The sequence below is a fragment of the Archocentrus centrarchus genome, chromosome 6, assembly GCF_007364275.1.
Source record: "Archocentrus centrarchus isolate MPI-CPG fArcCen1 chromosome 6, fArcCen1, whole genome shotgun sequence".
In the NCBI taxonomy this organism is placed as follows: domain Eukaryota; kingdom Metazoa; phylum Chordata; class Actinopteri; order Cichliformes; family Cichlidae; genus Archocentrus; species Archocentrus centrarchus.
In genome coordinates, this window is record NC_044351.1 from 33,975,321 (window position 1) to 33,989,317 (window position 13,997).

General features: G+C 42.7%; 1 protein-coding gene across 2 annotated transcripts; it reads left to right on the forward strand.

The window, feature by feature from the left end:
* Nucleotides 1-3,092: 3,092 nt before the first annotated feature.
* znf276 (zinc finger protein 276) lies at nucleotides 3,093-13,888 on the forward strand. Of its 2 annotated transcripts, none has more exons than XM_030732051.1 (12): nucleotides 3,093-3,225; nucleotides 5,777-6,076; nucleotides 7,420-7,735; nucleotides 7,821-7,867; nucleotides 7,953-8,390; nucleotides 9,194-9,275; nucleotides 9,391-9,474; nucleotides 10,038-10,157; nucleotides 10,701-10,776; nucleotides 11,337-11,454; nucleotides 12,064-12,163; nucleotides 12,823-13,888. In XM_030732051.1, the coding sequence occupies exons 2-12, from the start codon at nucleotides 5,824-5,826 to the stop codon at nucleotides 13,091-13,093; spliced, it is 1,905 nt and encodes a 634-aa protein (XP_030587911.1). In that variant the 5' UTR covers nucleotides 3,093-3,225; nucleotides 5,777-5,823; the 3' UTR covers nucleotides 13,094-13,888. The 2 variants fall into 2 exon arrangements, with proteins under 2 accessions (XP_030587911.1, XP_030587910.1); XM_030732050.1 differs by having other exon boundaries at nucleotides 3,100-3,336.
* Nucleotides 13,889-13,997: the final 109 nt, after the last annotated feature.

The window sequence follows — 13,997 nt, forward strand, 5'->3', positions numbered from 1 at the left end:
CCACTGTGTGGCAGGAAGAGGTGATGGAAGCAGCTCGATGCTCACGAGATCTTATCTGTTTTCAGAAGTCAGCGTGCAACTTAATTAAATCACTTCTGTGCATGAGTCTGCAGCACCATCACTACTCATAATCATCATCACGTTTGTCATCATCGTCATCTTAATCTGCACGCAGTTTATCGGCCAACGTTTCTGAAAATAAAATTTTGAACTTTTGCTTACACACACACACACACACACACACACACACACACACACCTGCTGACATTCGAGGATGGAGAAGTGAGAAGTGACATTTCAATACTCTTCATCTTAGCACATCCTTCGCAGTCCTCTGGGTTTTCCTCTCCCTCCACCTCGACTGCCGTCTCCTCCTCCTCCGTGAACTCCCCCGCTCATCTTCACTCTTCCTCTTCATCTGATCCCTTATATCTTTCATAAAGACAGGTTCACCCACCTGTTGCCTTTTTATAGAGCTTTAACCTGAATGGTGTGCCCTCTGTGTCTGTTTGGTGGTGGGGGTTGTGTTTAACCAGTTGGTCATTTGAAACAGCAGGGGAGTGAGAACATGATTGGTGGTTTAGTAGATTAATAGCCACACAAAAAAATGTGTGTTTACAGTGGTGCAATTGCATCAGAACAGCGTTTCTGCACTCATAACCAGACAGTGTCTTCAGCTCACCGACACAACCACACACGATAAAATTTGTGTTTCAACTCTAATAATATCTGCGTACCTGTTGGGTATGTCAAAGTAATTTTCTTGTACAAAGACTGCAAAGGTGAGAAAACAGCTAAAATGTAAGCCGTGTCAAAGGTCATGACATTATTTTCATGCCGATGCTACATGGTGGTGGGAACGGGAACTCCCCACAGCTAACAGGACGAGATTGTATCCACACACAGCTGTTATTATTTCGCTCTTTGGTCAGTGCCGGTGCGAAGACTGTTCGAGCTGCGTTGATCCCTCTGCAAAGCTTTCTTTCAGTAAATATCAGAAAATCAGTTTGGCTTCAGAGCTCAACTTGTTTTTCCCGCCACGATCTCTGCTGAGCCTTCATCGCTTCACTACACCAAAAAAAATGTAATAAAAAACAAAACTGTGTTCTGGACAGTACATTACAGAGTGATGTAACAAAACACGAGTATCCAGTAAAACTTCAGGTCGGAGGATCTGTTTTGTCCTCCTTCCCTCGTTCACAGCTTATATGTGCTGAATATCTCAGATAATTCATTATGAAAATGGACAGTTTTCTCATTATGAATGGTTTAAAGAAGCACGAATCAAGTAAACAATATGGTAAATGATGAATTATATGTATTACTTTCATACCTCCTTTTAGTTGGGATGTCGCATCATGTGAAAAACTCAAATATCATCAGAATCTATTGTGGTGGAGCTCATCTTCCTCCTCTGCCCTCTCTGATAGTTTCCAACCTTTAGCTCACTTCATTAGTAATCAATGTGAGCAGTTCGAGGTGTCATATTCCTGAAATGACAGCAGTCGTGTTGAGCTTCTGCTTGTCAGCACTGTGCGTGAGTTTCAGTGAGTGAGACTGTGTTGAGGTTTTGTGTTAGGTGAAAATGATTTTATTATTCATTAATTTATTTTGCTGTAGTCTGTGATGAACGCTCAGCTGTGGTATTATCTCAAAGATCATGCCTGGAATCTGTTGTGGTTCAGATAAAAATGTTTATGATGCAGTTGTGAAGTTTTGCCAGGAGAGTCGTAGTTTGTGTTTAGAGCGTGCATGAATGAATATTTGATTATAACTTCTCAGCTCATTTGGTCACATTAAAAAAGTGCCTCAGTGAGTAAAAACCTGTAATGGACTTAAAGAAATCAGAATAAAATCATATCATTATAAAGGTAAAATCTTACCTTATTTAAATACAATAATTTTTGCATAGATTTTGTATTTTCATGTGTTTAGATGATATTTGGTGACGGCCTGTTTTGCATCTAGAATAATTTTCACTCTCGTGTGTCATATCCACTTAAGTGGATTAAATTTAGTAAATTACAGTTTTTCCCCATTTCATAAAGAAAAACGGGAACTATGCACACAACTGTGAAAATGTGAAGCTCGTGTATTTGACTCTGACGAAGGTTTCACTTTGGGTTTGGGCTTCAGGATTTTTGAAAAATGAACCGTTTTCAATTTTCTGTATTCATCAATAATATGTGATTGACTCAGCTCAGGCATCAAAAGCATAATTTGTATTAAATGTATTATTTTTTATATTTGGTGTTACCAACATTCAGGTACATGAAAGAAGTAATTTTTTTTTAACTATAATTCCTTCATCCTTAGATACAGAAAGTAACATTGTACCTGAATAACTGCTGGATTTCAGATATGAATTGATTTAAATTAAGTAACTTTTGAAATCCATCTTTCACAATTTTTCAATATTTCCACGTTTCACTTTATTTATTTCAGTTTTTATTTTCAAATATTTGCTCTGACACTTTATTCATATAATTAAACTCTTTAAAGGACAATAGGTCAAACCTTGGTGAGCTGAGAAATTAATTTATGATTATTTTGATAAAAAATTATACAGTAACAGGTTAAAATTATAGGAAGAGGGTTGCGTAAAGTCACAGGGTTGAATAGCTACATTACTTCTGATTATCTGGTCATTGGGGGGGGGGGGGGGGGGGGGGGGGGGGGGGGGGGGGGGTGGGGGGTGGGGTTTTGTGTTTGGGGTGTTGTTTGGTGGGGGGGTTTTTTTTTTTTTTTTTTTTTTTTTCTTTTTTTTTTTTTTTTTTTTTTTTTTTTTTTTTTTTTGGGGGTTGTGTGGTTTTTGTTTTTCTTCCCGCCATTTTTTATTTTAAAAAAAATATTTTAGTTTATATTTTCTCCCAGTTTATTTAGATTTGCTCTCAGGATCAGTACAATTTACTCAGCAACTGCATGCTTTAATATTTTGTACATGGATTATCTGACAAATGTCTTCCATCTCTGAAATGACCTTTAAACTTTTGGGAAAAACTGCAGATAATGAGGAATTCTGCCTCAGGACTCTTCTCTGTGGACGGCAGGGGGCGCTCTCTTGTATCGCCTCTCTGTGTCTTGTTCCGGTAGCGTTTCCGGGTTCCGATGTTTACATCTGGAGGCAGCCGCAAAGCAATGAGTTTGTTTTCCAGGCTGATGAAAACCGTCTTGTATGTTAAGAATAGCATGTTTTCCAGGTGCTAGGATCTGTGCACCGTCACGGTAGGCCCTCCATGAGGACTGCGCTCATTACGTTTCATTTTAGCACGTCAGCTAGCACACGCAGCAGGCTCACTCATGCTAGCAGCTAACGACAGCTAGCTGAACCAGCAGGTAAACAGAAATCTATCGGAATGTAAAAAAAAATGTCTCAGAATAATTTCAGGCTCAGTTTTCGGAAGGTTAATTTAAAGCTGCTGCGCCTTGATTAGCACGCAGCTCATCGAGGCTCTTCACTGCATCCCGAACTGTTTATTTCGGTGAAATTATCCATGTTGGAGTTCCAGTGTTATCAGTGCTAAATGTTTATGGAAAAATGAATAAACCTGTCCCAGAAAATGTATAAGTGGACTGATTATTTTCTTTAAACTCCAGTGAAGGTTTAAAATGATATCAAATAAGGCATTTTTTTATTACACGGGTTTATTATAACAGAGAAAAACCTTCCAGGCTTTTCGAAGAGATGTCAGAAATTCACAGAAAATGAAAATAGTTTCGGATTCATTTTTGGTAGAATAAAAAATATACACTCACCGACCACTTCATTAGGTACATCTGTACAACTGCTCGTTAATGCAAATGAGACAATCACATAGCAGCAGCCCACTTCCTTTAGGCATGCAGACATGGTCAAGCTGACCTGCTGAAGTTCATACCGAGCATCAGAATGTGAAGAAAGGTGATTGAAGTGACTGAACGTGGCATGGTTGTTTGCGCCAGACGGGCTGGTCTGCTGGGATTTTCCCACACAACCATCTCTAGAGTTGGTCTGAAAAAGAGAAAATATCCAGTGAGCAGCAGTTCTCTGGGAGAAAAATACCTTGTTGATGTCAGAAGTCAGAGGAGAATAACTCAAATAACCACTCGTTACAGCCGAGGTATGTGGGAGAGCATCTCTTGAACACACAGCACGTTGACCCTTGAAGCAGATGGTCTACAGCAGCAGAAGACCACACCAGGTGTCACGCCCGTCAGCTAAGAACAGGAAAGTGAGGCTCACCAAAACTGGACCACAGAAGATTGGAAAAACGTTGTATGGATGGTTCAGGCTGATGGTGGTGATGATGTAATCTTGTGGGGGATATTTTCTTGGCACACTTGGGGCCCCACAGTGCCAGCTGAGCATTGTTTAAACACCACAGCCTACCTGAATATTGATGCTGAACCATGTCCATACCTTTATGACCACAGTATACCCATCTTCTCATGGCTGCTTCCAGCACGCCATGTCATGAAGCACAAATCATCTCAAACTGGTTTCTTGAACATGACAGTGAGTTCACTGTATTCACATGGCCTCCACAGTCACCAGATCTCAATCCATTGGCTGTGCAGCCAACAAAACTGTGTGATGCAGTCATATCAATATGGACCAAAATCTCTGAGGAATGTTTCCAGCACCTTGTTGACTCTATGCCATGAAGAACTGAGGCAGCTCTCAAGGTAAAAGGAGGTCCAACCAGCTACTATCAAGGTGTGCCTAATAAAGTGGCGGGTGGTTGTATATGCATTGAGATCTAGGCTTGTGAGATGCATCACAGCTGCCGTTATCTTGGGCAGTCTTTTTGATGCTTGAATGAAATACCAAAACTAATAATGTTCCACAGGTGAGAAGTTGTCTTATGATCCTGTTATGAATGTTTTTATCTCGGATGTGTAGAACGGTCACGTGTCAGTCTGTGCTGTTTGGTTAATTATGTTATTATGTTTCAATTATCTGATTGTTAAATTTCTGCCTCGGCATCAGTCTTGCATAGTTTTCCTCAGTACCTGAACTGTAGCCACAGACGCGTGCAGAGCTGCATAGCATTGTTCACATTGTGGCGAGAGTAAAGTAGTTCATGGTTAATCCACTACAACATGGACCCATTTTGGGCGCCTGGGTGGCTTAGTGGTGAAGCTGGTGACCATATACATATCCCGCGGGTTCGCGTCCCGGCCCGCGTGTCTTCCCCTGTATCTTTCCCCCATTTCCTGTCTCTCTCCACTGTCAATAAAAGCCGCTGTGGCAAAAAAAGGATTAAAAAAAAAAAAACATGGACCCATTTTAATTGTGGGGTCCTGATAGATAAAGTTGATAAAGTTGGAAGACATTCATGGACCTCAGCAATGAGGAGAAGAGACCAAATGATTCGTCTGTGACTTTAATTTTACGTCAGACTGAGTGAGAGTGAGCGATGAGAGGAATCTCATCAGTTTTTACATTTTAGACTTCCATATGAAAACCTGATTTTAATTATTCTGTATTTTAATATATAACGCAGTTCTGGCATTTGTAACAAACCAGACCCCTTGAACTTTGGTTAAAGATGAAGCAAGTTATGATGATTTTTGTTTATAGACCTCTGCTTCCATAAACAGATGCGTTAGGAGGCCCTGTTCACCTCGAAAAACATGGGAGCAGCACTGACACATGTTTCCACTAAAAAGCAGCAATGAGTTCAGCATATACAGAGTTTTTTTCTGGCTCAAAATGTGCCTTTGGGGCACTACATACATAGGACTGGTCTTTAAGAGGGTCAATAATCTCATGTTGTTTGTTACGCTGGCACAGGCAGCATTCACAGGATCAGCTGCTGACAGTCCAAATAACAATAAACGATGAAGAAGAAAAGCAGACATACAAGGTCATCTGAGACTCCGCAACAGATCAGCAGGACGCCGATGACCGTGGATGTCACTGAGGAGAAGAGGCCACCTGGAAACAGAGGACGACCTCGGAAGACTGCCCCCGTATCCGCAGACAGTTTCTACCTGGATAACGCTGCAACAGAAAAGACTGCTAACGCAGACTTCAACGTGACGGCAGCTGAAGACGCCCAGAAACGTCCAGAGAACAAGTCCAGATCTTCAGGTGAGTGTTTCACTGCAGCCCTTTTAAACAAAGCGATTCACTGTTTGGGTCTCATCATGAAATTTATACTAAAAAATGTTAAGTAGCTCTAATCAGAGGTAGATACTGCATGTTTGGCACAAACTAAGTAAAACGAGTAAAAAAAAGAGTCTGTTGATGTGGACAGTAGTAAATCAGATAATGATGTTCTCTGCTGTAATGCCACAATATATTATAAAAATACACCATGTATGCATCCATCCAATTCAGGGTCATCCGAGGGGCTGGAGCCTATCCCAGCTGACTTTGGGTGAAAAATACATTTGGTGCTTTGTTGATATTTATTATTATTGGAAAATAATCCAATAGTAGATACCTGTGAAGGGGGAAAGTATGCAAAGCTTAGAGACAAGGTGTAAATTTGTAGGTGAAAAAAAATCTGGTGCTTTGTTTTAGTGAAAGTGTTTGGACTCCTACAGCCAGAAATACATTCAGGAGCACCGTTACCCTCCGCAGTGCGCTACCATCAAACTCACCCCCAAGATGTTTAATAGTCCTGGAGGTCACAAAGGAACCGTGAAGAACCAAAGATCTCTCACACACTGGCTAAGGTTCATGTTCATGAGTCCACCATCAGGAGAACGCTGATCAACAATGGTTTGCATGGCAAGGCTGTAAGAAGGCAGCTCTGCTCTCCAACACAATAGCAAGAAAGCTGTTTGAACTGTATTTTTGGAGAGATGAGACCAAAATCGGATTAGTTCAACTGGTTTGGGTTAAGTGAGCGTCCTGGGTCACCGTCAGGGTGGGCGAATGATTTTTCCCAAGAGGCCGGGACTGTTGTGGAGGCCGCACCAATAAGCTGAACTTCATTATTAGCTTCATCCCAGCTGCTCATGAGGCTCCTCAGGAAAATTAAGTGCCCACCCCGGGGTTTGGGTCTGGCAGCACACAAGCTGTCCTACTAAGGAAGGGCCGGAGAAGCGAGGAGTTTGTGACAGGAAGGAGGTTTTTTTTGTTTTTCAAAAAAATTACCAATTCTAATATTTTTATTTTATTTGCATAATTGGGTTCTCCTGATGTTTTATATCATATTCATACAGGAAAATCCCAAAGGTTCATAAACTTTATTGCTAGTGTAAAAAGTAATAAAAAACTATTAGACTATTAATACAAATCATTGTAATTTAGATTTTATGGATTTTTTAAAAATAATTTAACACTCAGAAATATGCAGGTTTGTTTTCCACAGACTTGCCCTCAGCAATACTGTGAGCTGAGCTTTTTGCCAAGACTGGAGGGACCTGAGAAGGTGAAGTAAAGATGAGCTACATGAACTCAAGGTGTGATCCGTCTCTCTGCAGGTAGAGTCTCTGCTGCCATCTGTCGGCTCTGCCACGGGAAGTTTTCCCCTCGCAGCCTGCGGCACGCCTTCAACAAGTGGCCTCGGGATTCCCTCAGTATTGTAGACGAGGAGTCGGACGCCGTGGCCCGGTCACCGCTTCTGTTCCACACAGACTTCCAAAGGCTGGTGGGGGTCCAGGTGGACCGGGACCCCCGACTGTCAGAATTTATCTGCAAGAAATGCCATGCAAAGTTTTACAAGTGCCAAAGCATCCTGATCCGATTTCTGCAGAGAGTCAACCTCCCACCTGTGGGGAAGGAGAACCTAAAAAATCAGTGAGTCAAAAAAAATGTACCTGAGGGTGACTGTAAAGTGTTTTTACTGCAGGAAAACACGAGGAATTGTTTGTGTCTGTTTCAGGAAGAATGCAAAGAGTCCGGAGTCCTCAGTAAATCACGACTCATCAAGTAAATAAAACATTTCTTCCTCACCCCGTCTTACAAAAGTTAAATAAGTCGAACTGTGCTGACGGGCTTCTCTCTTTACTTTCAGCTCCTCCATCCTTTACCTCAGACACAAAGTGCCTCCACAGTCTGGTGTCCTGGGCTCATCACCACGGAGAGGCCTGCCGCTCCTGCCCCGACCTGAAGGAGGTGCTGGAGGGCCAGTGCTGGGGCTCCGTTAAAGCTGTTTGGGGCTGCGTCGACGGTCACAGATACATCATGGACACTCACTGCACCACCACCACCTCCAACCAAGGCCACAAGATGAGCTTAAGCAGCGGAGCGTTGGGGAGTGGCAGCGGTGATGGAGTGATGTCAGAGGAGGAGGAACAAGAGCAGGAGGGCGAGGAAGACGAAGAGGAGCAATCTGGCAGGGACGGAACGACCTCTTCGAGAAGTGTTAGTACTGCGGTTCAGCGCAGTCCACCTGCAGCTACGGCGCAGACGCAGAGCTCAGCGCTCGATGAGTGGACGGGCAGCAACAACGGTGGGAATGTTTACAGACTCAGTGTGACTGTGGGTGTATCAGCCCTCTTATATAACTCCAGCTTAGAATGAGCTTTTTAGGAAGCTTTTAGAACAACCTGATAAAAAGAACTTACAGTAGTCGAGCCTACAAGTACATGAACGAGTTTTTCAACATCACTCTGAGACAGGATGCTTCTGATTTAGACAATACTGAGAGTAATGTGCAGGTCAAAGAAGACAGTCCTGGATATTTGCTTAGTGTGGAGTGTGCATGAATATTTGGGTGGACTGATGTTAACACAGGTGGTCATAAACTTTTAGAATTGCAGATACATCAGATCAATATTAGCTGTGCTGACTGATGTCAGCAAATAAGATGCCATTCATCCATATCAGAGGCTGATGTGAGAGCCGAGACTTTAAAACAGGTCACTTATTTTTATGAGGAACATCTTTGTTCCCCTGGAACTAAGAGGGAAATAATTTTATAAAAATTATTGGGTCTGCATCGACCGTCAGCCGAATAGGTTATTTAACAAGTGGCTTTGGTCCTTCTGTGCTTAAATTTCTGTATTTTTCAGTTTAATTAAATGAATGATTCACATCAGTGTCTAATTATCAGCTACTTTTAAAGAAATTAAAGATAGAAGAATAATAATAATACATTATACATGTCAGCCCTGTGAATATCAGGGAAACTCTTCCACAGACGACTCAGCTAAACTACAGTCAATACTTTGTTTTGTTTTTTCCTTCTGCAGATGCTGAGACAGATGTTAAGAAGTTATCATCATCTTAACCTTTGTCCTCCTTTCTCCTCAGATTTCACAGGTCATAAGGAGGCCTCGTCTCCCGCTGCGGCTCAGCCGGAGGACAGGACCGCTGACAGTGATCTTTCTGACAGGTTGGTCACACACTTCATGTTTGCTGGTTGTTGTAAGATTAGTGAGACTGATAGAAGCCCACAGCACCTGTATTAAATGATTAAATATACAGTAACTGTGTGTGTGTGTGTCCAGGGTTGTCTCTGAGGATGAGTTTGAGGAGGGTAGAAAAGGAGGCCCATCAGACGAGGAGGAGTTTGAGCCGTACTCAGAGAAGAGGTGGGTTCAAATTGAAGAGACGGGCCTGCAGTGGTGAAGTAAAGAGAGGGGAAACCCTGCTTTATCTCAGTCACCAACAGTCCGTGGAGCTTTTATCATAGTGGGTGACTGTATCACATGGATGGAGATTTAATTAGTTTAATCCTAAGTCTTGCCAGTCAGCAGCTGTGCAGGCGCTTAGTTAGATTTCAGTGGTCATCAGGACATAAAAGCAACGTGTGAAGAAACACCAGCCTTTAAATAACTGCTTAAAAAGTTTGCTGACTTTTCACGGCTCACATCTATAAACCCACCTTATCATAATTCATGTCACAGAAACACTCGGAAGTACACCAGCATACAGCTTTACTGCAATAAACAGGAGAAATGTGTGTCTGCACCACACACCTGAAACTGTGCTGAACCTCAGCTGTACACAAACATCAGGGCAACAACACAAGTGGTTCATGTGCTTCCTGGTTGTTGATTGGCTCTTTGGAGGCAGGGGCGGGATGACCACAATCATTGCAGTTATGCAACATGTTCCATGTCTCACTGAATCGATCTTCCCCTCATTTTTTCAGAGGCCACAGGGTGAATGCCCCAAACAAAAGAAGAAGAAGCTCGAAGGGCCAAGAGGAGCCCAAAATCAGAAAGAAACCTGGACCCAAACCAGGCTGGAAGAACAAGTTCAAACCTAAAGGGTGCGTGATGCAGCTGGACTCCTGCGTTTCTTTATAGGGGGTTCCATTAAGGTCATTACCAGCTCCACACTTTATTCATGGACTAGATTAACATTTAGTTCCTCTGCCTTTAAGGCCACCCTCTCTTTGAGCGCCTCCTCACAGACTGCAGGTGGTGGGGCTTCTGTGTGAGAGGACAATATTAGGGATATCCACTCTCTGTGACATCATCAGGCCACGAGTAGAAAAAACTGCATGAGACTGAGAGTTTACAGCAGTCTGAGACTTTGGCTCACATGGATTATGTACACATGCATGCACATTTCATCATTTAAAACTCCGGACATTTATCAGGAACATCCACCACTGTGGCAGTGTATGTATGACACTAAATAAGGAACAGCTGAGCAGGTCCACGTTAAATACACGACCTCCATCATAAGAAGTAAAGTAGTATTTATGTGTTCTTTTGGGTGCAGTTCATTCTTTCCTTCAGTTAATATTTTTGTCACTTTCTTAGCATAAAAAAGAAGCAAATTAATAATCAGTGTTTCTTTTTCAAAGAGAGGAGCTTCCCAACATCTACAAGTGTCCCTATCAGGGCTGCACGGCTGTCTACAGAGCTCCTGATGGGCTGAAGGTCAGAATTCACTGTTTTATGAAGCCAGTTTCAGTTGTGCAGATCTCCTGTCTGAGTAAACACCCTGCCTGCTTTTCTGTGAATACTGTAAAGTTTCTGTATCAGTATGCTAAACGGTAGCAGATTAACTGAAGTCTGCAGCAGGCAGCGCAAGGTGGAAAAAAATGGCACCGATAACACACACGTGTCTTATATGGTGGTGGTCATAGGACAACAGCGTAAATCTGTTTCCCCAATCTTTACTTCTCATCACAGGTGAGCCGGTCACAGCAGGTGGTGTCCCCTCCCTAATTTAGTCTAGTTCTGTCGGACGGTTCTGAAATAGCATTATATAAATAAGAGCCCCTTATCTGTTGTTACACTGAGATTTACAGTCACAGAAAGGTAATAATGTCAAAGATTATCATTCTGTAAAGTTTAAACCAAAAAAAAAAGAACATATTTCACTGAAAGCGCTCTTTATAGAGAAACGTAGGTTATCTCATTTAAAATGAAGTCTCCTCCTTAAAATGAACGACTGTATAGATGACTGGTTGTCTTCTTGTTGGGTGGCTTTTTAGAAGCACATCAAGGAGCATCACGAGGAAGTGAGGGAGCGACCCTGCCCTCATCCCGGCTGCAACAAGGTTTTCATGATAGACCGCTACCTGCAGCGACACGTCAAGCTCATCCACACAGGTGAGATCTCAGATGAGGCTGTCTGCTTCTGAAGGGCTCCTTGATGCTTACCAGCTGAGTGAATGCAGGGCTCACCTGTCCAGCTTTGAGTGAGAAATAAGTGGAGTGGTGGCCTAGGGGAGAAGAAGAGGGTTCGTCACTGAGAGGACCCTGGTTCAAATCCTCGGGCTGGCATCACTGTGGGTCCTTGAGCAAGCCCACCCCCCCAGGTTGCTCCCCGGGCGCCCTTTGGCTGCCCCCTGCTCCATGCTGTGCTGTGTGTACTACATACTCCATGTGTGTGATGGGTTAAATGCAGAGAATGAATTTCACTGCATGTAAAAAATGTATGTGACAAATAAAGCTCTTTCTTTAAATTCTTTATAGTTGTTTTCACACATACTGAGGCCAGAGACTGGCAGTCATAATCATTAGCTCTGGCTCTGTTTCTGTAGAATATATGAATCGACACTTTCCTCAGACTAGTGCTGACATTCCTAAACCGGTCATTTCCTTCCATAAACATTTATAATTATCTATGTGAAAGTATGGATGCTAGCACCACCTGTTTGTTTTTGTCATTGTTGTTGTTGCCTTATGCTTATGCTCGTCATGTCTGCGTGCTTCCAGAGGAGAGGAATTACATTTGTGACCAGTGCGGTCAAACCTTCAAGCAGAGAAAACACCTGTCAGTTCACCAGATGAGGCATTCAGGGGCCAAGCCGCTACAGTAAGTCCTTTAAACCTAATCTCGCTCACTAGCTACTAATTTTACAAACTTTTAATTGCTTCCTGTGTCACCATCACAGAACCACAGGTAATGTCTTCTATTGAACAAGTTACTTATACATCAAATGTATACACAAATTTATGTATATGCACGATCCTCTGGGTTGGGAGATGGGTTTGCTCAGTCATATCAGGATCCGGAGTTTGGAGGCCAGATCAATGCTTTGGCCTAGTTATTGCTCTCGAGCAGTTTTTTTTTTTTGGTCAAAGTAGTGCTCACAGGAATGCAGGAGGAGGTCAATATCAGGGATTCACAATAGATTGGTAGAACGTTGGGATCAGCAAACGGGCCTCACTACCAGTTTTGCAGAGCTGTGTTTAACATCCATGTGGAAGGATGTTTACTCATTTCCTAATTTTATATGTGGGAAGTGATGAGCTCCAGGCCTAGACACCAAAGTCTTATTCTGCTACTGTAATAAAAGCTTCAAATGTGACTTGTTTGACTGAAAAGGAGAAAAATAGTGGCTCATGAACTGAGCCCTGAGGAACTCCAGAAGTGAACTGGGAAGAGGAGGGATCACGATGACAGATTTTTATATCAGAGAGAACGAGAGAGATGGGAATGAAACTAAACCATGTTTTTATTTTTCCTATCAGATGTGAGGTGTGCGGCTTCCAGTGTCGCCAGCGAGCATCGCTGAAATACCACATGACCAAACACAAAGCTGAGGCCGACCTGGAGTTTGAGTGCTTGATGTGCAGGAAGCGTTTCGAAAAGGCCCACAACCTGAACGTGCACATGTCCATGGTGCACCCGCTGACTCAGGCTGAGGCTCAGAGGGGCGGCGGGCAGCAGCAGCAGACGTACTCGGACCTGCACACCATCACGCTCACCGGGGAGGTGGTGCAGCAAGAACAGGACAGGTGACGGAAGGAAGCCTCGATTCAGGGCTGCTGCAGAGGTACTAAAACTGCAGCACAGGCTCGAAACCCCAGCGTAGCACGATGTTTCATTTTAGCATCAGCAGTTAAACTTCCATCAGATATTCCCTCACACTGACGAATGCTGCAGTGCAACCCACTGCTGTCCTGGAGTCAGTTTCTTCCAGCTTGCAGCAGAAACAAATATTTTTCTTGTGTAGTTGTAACCCTCAAGATTTTCAGCTGACTCGGTGAAACCACAGCAGAAAAGGCATTAGGTAAGAGTTCAGTGTCATACAGTATTTTTTTTTTTTTAGATTTTGCAAATAATGTAACAATTCATAAATTACGCTGATGAACTGGCATCATCTTTTTAACCTTTGTGACAAACAAATTGCATCCTGTAAGTGTTTCACAATAAAACCATGTGTTTCACAAGTGCTTTTATTGTGAAACAGCAGTGGTAGGAAATGTGAGGCTGACATAGCAGTGAGTTAGAGCAGTAAGGCTGAGTGTGGCTCGCCCATATATCATCAGAAACTGGTATGACTGTGATTCTGTGAAATCTGAGGATTATAACTTGAAAATACAACATGTGGTGCCTCCGCTGCAGATTTTACGCTGTCAGCAATACAGTACGGTGGCCCCGAGAGCTCAATGCACTGCCATTTGATAGACAAAAAAAATTAAATACTGAAAATAATGCTGAGCAGACAACAAGGAAGAGGTTCCAGGTGAAACTAAAGATAAGAGCTCGGACATGATGGTTGTTACTGAAGTTGACTTTCTGACAGTAACGTTGAAATAAGAGCTAAAATTTAAATTTACATTAAGGTGTATCAAATATTTGCTCAGACATACAAAAGCTGATTTTGTAGACTTTATGATTAAAAGCTCTTAAGTCCACCGTG

Excerpts from the sequence above, each read along its gene's own strand:
- znf276 (XM_030732051.1), top strand. The coding sequence starts at position 5,824 with ATGAAGAAGAAAAGCAGACATACAAGGTCATCTGAGACTCCGCAACAG. Across the intron at positions 8,391-9,193 it reads GTGGACGGGCAGCAACAACG|ATTTCACAGGTCATAAGGAG; the intron begins GTGGGAATGTTT and ends CTTTCTCCTCAG. Across the intron at positions 10,158-10,700 it reads AACAAGTTCAAACCTAAAGG|AGAGGAGCTTCCCAACATCT; the intron begins GTGCGTGATGCA and ends TCTTTTTCAAAG.